Source organism: Cibotium barometz, chromosome 1 (assembly GCF_041138505.1).
Source record: "Cibotium barometz isolate CiBa-2024 chromosome 1, ASM4113850v1, whole genome shotgun sequence".
Lineage (NCBI taxonomy): Eukaryota > Viridiplantae > Streptophyta > Polypodiopsida > Cyatheales > Cibotiaceae > Cibotium > Cibotium barometz.
Window position 1 is genome coordinate 41,320,970 of NC_141046.1, and position 6,100 is coordinate 41,327,069.

At 43.3% G+C, this 6,100-nt stretch overlaps 1 protein-coding gene across 1 annotated transcript in view; it reads right to left on the reverse strand.

Moving 5' to 3' along the window:
- The window catches only part of LOC147642011 (protein transport protein SEC16B homolog), a 76,145-nt gene extending 73,439 nt beyond the window's left edge, over positions 1-2,706 (reverse strand). Inside the window, exon 1 of the mRNA XM_086802140.1 lies at positions 7-2,706. Within this exon, the coding sequence (XP_086658266.1) occupies positions 7-2,358 (2,352 nt within the window). The 5' untranslated portion in view covers positions 2,359-2,706. The remainder of the gene's footprint in view (positions 1-6) is intronic.
- Between the last annotated feature and the right edge of the window lie 3,394 nt (positions 2,707-6,100).

Here is a 6,100-nt window from a genome sequence, read left to right on the forward strand (position 1 = left end):
CCACACCTTCATTGTGATGAGCTTCCCACCAAATCCAAAAGCTACCAAAGCATGTGATGGGCGTCCTGCGGAAGATTGCAAACCTTCTGTGACTGTTCCAGGAGCATTATGTGACTGATAATACTGTTGTGGATGGTGAACATTGAATGAAAATTGGTTGCCATAAGGTGTTTCTTGTTTCACCGGTGTATAGTCTGTCTCAAGTTGGTTGTAAAAATGAGGAACACCATTTGCATAACCTTGAAATTCATACCCAGAACCATCATTGCGAAACTGAAAAGCCTCTTGCACCTTGTCAGTATTAGCAACAACAAGATCATTTGAGTTAGTGGCCACAGCAGATGCTTCCCAAGCATGGAATGACATATCCTGAACCAAGGTAGCGTTGTCACCACCACTGTTGTATAGACTGTCACTTCTTTCTGGCCAGTGCATATTCTTGTTTATTTCATGCTGATGTTCAGGCTGGAATTGTTGTTCCATCCAAACACCTTGAGGCATTGACAAGGAACTGATGCTATGACTCAAGTCCTCTGCAACTTGTACTGCTTCTATGTTATTGTCCTGACCAGGTACCCATGACTGACTGCTGTCGACTGCAGTCTGCTGCCATTGTTGAGACTGATAATCAAAATACCAACCAGGATATTGCTCTTCCCAGTTGATTTGTTGCTGAGACCCTGAATCATCATCAGAAGTCCGTTGTTCATGCACATCCATATCACGACCTTCCACTCCCTTGATGGATCCTGATGCAGACAAAGGAACCTCTTCTTGCCTAGTCTCCCAGGTTGAACCTGCATGGGAGGGCTGTTCAAGGATCTCACTTCCATATCCTGGTTCAGGTAAAGAAACCTGTCCTGGACCAGTCTGCAAAGTTAGCTCTGTAGCACCAGTCTGATTCATCTCCAACTGAGAAGAAAGGGAATCTGCTGCACTGGAAGGAAAGTGACTAAGGAGTGTACTTCCAACAACCTGATCCTCCATTGTGATTGATCCAGTATTGAAATCCCAACCCTCGATTTGTTTCCATTCATTACTTGCATAATCAAAGTACCAACCAGGGTACATATTCTCCCAAGATTGTGGTTGACCAACCTGCTGCTGAGTCTCATAATAGCCATTGGTCATGGATGAACCTTCATGGAGCTGGCCGCCGCCTCCTGATAATATATCTTGAGCTACTGACTCAGTGGGTACCACTTTGGACTGTTCTAGCTGATTTTGTACCCCTTGTTGACTAAAAAGACCATAAGCTCCTTGTGATTGTATGCCTTCGCTGCTGTAATCACAGAATTTTGCATCACTCACATTTACCTGCCCCTTCCCCCCTTGTTCATTGACCATACCATGGTCACCATGATGCTGTTCACCTGTACTAAAATAGCCAAAACCTGCAGGACTAGTTGACTCTACCTCAGAGTGACGTGTCCCTTGTTCATTGAAAATGCCATAGACACCATGTAGCTGTGCCCCTGCAATGTGATCACCCGAACTTGCAGGACCAGCAGGCCTACTCTGGACGGCATGGCTTTCAGTTTCAACCCCCCACTCAGACACTGAACTACTGCTTGCGAAAGGTGCTGACGTTGACGAGCCAAATTGATAACCAGGCTGAACTCCAAAACTCAGAGTAGGGATTGCCCCTGTCCCTGAATCTAGCTCTGAGAGAAGGTCGCCAAAGGCATCAGGTCCTTCTTCAGAAGTAAAGACCTCGCTGAAGCTGCTCCATTGCAACTCTTTGATGTTCGGTATTGAAGGCTGAGGTCTGGTGACTTCATGAGATGCGAGATCCGACTGCAAAGATTGGGATCCCACTGAAGCATTGGTGGTAACTTCTGCATCTACATTTTTAAGAGCACCATCGGGGAGGTCAAGATCAGAAGCGATACCCTCTTCACCGATGGCTAAGTTTGGGATAGAAGATTGATGTGAGGCGTCGTCTTGAGGATCGCCATAGTGTGTCTCTGAGGGGGGAAAAGGGAGGGCACCAAAAGGACTCGCGGCATCAGTTTCCGGCAAATTTCCAGCTGCAATGGATATCCCAGACGAAGGATTCGCTGCAACGGCGAAAGTATCCGGCGCAATTCCATTGCTGAGCCCTGTCTCCTGCAGCCAGAATTCATCTTCTGCAGCATCACCTCTTCCATTCTCCTGTGCGATCTCAGAAGCGGCCACAACAGGCCCTGCACCGCTTATGGTCAGCTTGGAGAAGACCTCGTCGAAGCTTTCCTCTTTTTGCTCGCAATTCTGATGCAGGCGATCTCCATTGCCAAGATCGTTGGCAAGCTGGTCGAAGAAATCGACGTCCTCCTGATCGTTCGGTTGGAAAGCCAGCGGCGGCCCAGCGAGAGCCATCCGAAATTCAGCAAACCAGCAGGACAGAAGAAAAAGAAGAAGCTCTGCACCTGCGTTTTCCAAGTCCCAGACGCTCAATTTCTGCCGGACAAGGCGAAGAACTGGCGAGCATCTTACGCACGGACAGAAACTTTTACTGCAAATCACCGACGGAGATCCGCAGAGAAGCTCGCGTTCCGGCAGGATTCAGAAGAAGAAATGCAGAGACCTGCGGCAGGAAACCCTAGCACCATTCAATTCATTCAGTAAGCGGGAGGAGAATGCGCAGCCAGGGATCGGTTCAACTCACATGAGCTAGCTCTTTTAGTGGCAAGAATGATAGGGAGAAAGCCCATCTACCTCTAACTTAAGCAAGATGATCACTACAAAGGAATATATAACAATGTTCAGGTATGTAACAATGTTGCGGGTTCGAATCTCCCCTCCCCTCGCTCCGCACAGTTGTATCGTAAAAACAAAATCAATGCTATGGGCCAAATGTGTCCACGAAGGAAAGAAAAGGCCTCTTAGAGCTTTCCTACATGGAACCCAAAGATATGGAAAGCCTCTTAAAAGCTCCCCCAAAAAGGAACCAAAGATAAGGCCTCGCCTCTTAAAGCTTTCATACAAGAAAGCCAAAGATATGGAAAGCCTCTTAAAGCTCCCCTCGAAAGGAACCAAAAATAAGGCCTCTCAAAGCTTTCCTGCAAGGACTTGGCTCCCTCTTAGATCCTTATTTGCAAATCCTGTGTTGGATCCTTTGATGTCATATCAACGGAGGCTAAATGTGTGCAAGAAGAAAAGATAAAGCCTCTTAGAGACTCAAAGTTACATTACAAGGCATTAGATGCCTTTAAGGTCCTTATTTGCAAAATGTGTGTTGGATCCCATGTTGAATGGAGCATTATATTGATGAAAACAGAGAAAAGGACCCAAAGTAACTGCTACATGGAGCAAGGAGATTGAAGAGTGGTGCCTCAAAAAGCACCTAGTTGGAGCTCTTTGTAATATTTAATGAGGGATAACACAAAGTGATTTCAAGAAAGGCACCTTATTCAAGGTGAAGATATGTAAACCAATAGCTCTTTTTTGGGTAGTGAGATTGGAGTATCAATTTTGAGGCTGCAAAAGTTTGGTTAATTTATATTATGCCCTTAATATGTTAGCTTAAATAAGAGAGCTTGATACAAGAAAGTTTGGTGGGCTCCTGTTACTCACACATTATGGTCGTGTCCTTTCCTGTGGTCATAATAAAGGTAAACATGCGTAGAAATCCACTACTTTGAGTTAGCACTTCAAGATGTTCATGTAATATACACAAGGGTGTTGGTGAAGGGTTACAACATGTGAATAGATGGTTTAACATGAATAGATGGTATAATATAAAAGATGGGTTAATACTTGCATTTAATTTTTCATGAGGTCAAATTCCATTCCTAGTCACACACGGGAATTTCACCCGGCACACCATACTACTCACCACACGGGACGAACCCCACAAGTTAGTCGCTTAGCTGATTGGAGTGTACACCCTACATAGCTTTGGTAGAACTGAGCATCACAAGTTGAGTCACCATCTTTGATGTCCATGGCAACTAGCATCCCTGATCCGAATTGTGATCTTGAAGGGCAAGCATTGCACACTGCTATCGTCATAGGATCACCGAGATGAGGAGTGTGGAAGCAAGCGCCATGGAGATCAAATGATGACGCCTAAGTTGTGTGCATGGCAACCTACGTGCCCACCTGCATGCGAACCTGCATGGCAACCTACGTGCCCACCTGCATGCAAACACACACTTAGTATGAGGTGTCCCCCCAAGAGGATGTGGATAAGTAGTCTTTAGCCCATTGAGCACTTTAACTTCGTTGAAACATTTGTCATTTTGAAAAGAGGCTTGTTTTTTAATGACGTGAGCACTTTAACTTTGTTGGGATATTTGTCATTTTCAAAAGAGGTTGTTTTTTAATGACATGATTAACTATATAACATATAATGCCATGTATTATACACAATTAGTTGTGAAAATGTCTTCCCATTCAAATGAAAATTAGTTGTGCCCATTCAAATGAAAATGTCTTCCTGTGAAAAAAGAAATGTACAAGGATCATGGAACCCATGGAGAGTGCTAATGTAAACTACCCCCAACACACTACCCCTCCCCCCCCCCCCCCCAAATACACATACAAAAACTTTAAAAAGGGGAAGCATGAGATTGAGAGTGCAAATAAAAATCCATCAAAGTATCACATGCCAACATGTGAAACTTTCGTATGCATGCACCTAGTGAAAGAGGTGTGATAGAAAAAGTGAACAAGAGTAAGTAGTTTAGAAGTCAACTATTCTGAAACTAGAACCAACAAAAGATTACTAGCTTGTGTACGTTCTATGAGAACTTGTGTAGATACCTTTCATTTTCCAACTTGGTGTGAATAATGTAATCCCAAAATAACTCCAAAGAAAAAGTGATGAGTATTTGTGCCATAAAGAAAAGAAAAAAGATCAAGGGTCATGCTAAATGACCAAGTTTTGTTGGATGGGGGAGTAGCTACACACACACACACACACACACACACACACACACACACAGAGTCATATCAAGCTCAGAAGCAAGAGAGACGAGATGTGATAGCTAGAAGTACTCGATAGAATGATAAGAAATGAGTGGAGTACAAGATACTTATACACGAGGAAGAAACCCTTGCCAGCACAGGGTAAAAAGTGCCCGTGAGTAAGTTCACACGAGGACTTCCCGAAGCTAGAGGCTAACAACCCCCCTTGAAGTGAATGGCGTGAACGAGAGAGATGAGATGTGATAGCTTGAAGTACTCAATAGAATAATAAGAAATTAGTGGAGTACAAGATACTTGTAATCCTAGGGCTAACATGCCCAACAATGTGTTCACACAGGGAAAAAACCCCTACTAGCATAGGGTAAAAAGTGCGTGTGAGTAAAACTGTTCACACCAGGACTTCCCAGATGCTAGAGGCTAACAAGTTCAACATAAAGATTAGCATGTCTCATTTATTTATATGTAGGTCCCATGGGACAATACTTTAACTTAAAAAAATAGCAGCACTTCTATCTAAACTTGATTGAATTAATTCATTTATTTATATGTAGGTCTCATGGAACAATACTTTAAGTTTTAAAATTTTAATAGCGTTTCTATCTAAACTTGATTGAATTAACATAATTATGGGTATATATCATATTAACAAAATTGTTGTCTTGCATAAAATTGAGCTCTTTAATGCCTCATGTTAACTAGACTCCCATAATAAAGAGAAGGTAAAGCTAAGTGGCCTCAACTCCTTTCCCCATGTCCTCCATGTAGCATGGATGCTCTTAACCCCCCCTCCTGCCTTTATCATGAAGTCTCCCAAAACTATTACCAAGTCCTCCATGTAGCATGGATGCTCTCAACCCCACCCACACCTATCATTTCTCCCATGAATTCTCCTAACCTCACCTATTACCCAAGTCCTACATGGAGCATGCATCATTGCCACTTTCCATGCAAACTCTATCATGTAAACAATCCTTCCCACCATCCTAAAACACCACAAAAAAGATACCATATTTGTCAGAGTTAGGATCTCTCTCTCTCTCTCTCTCTCTCTCTCTCTCTCTCTCTCTCTCTCTCTCTCTCTCTCTCTCTCTCTCTCTCTCTCTCTCTACCCAAAAATACATGGAAGTGATTCTTAATTAAAAACCAAAGTGATAATTTTTCACACTTCAATAGCAATGTGTGTATATAT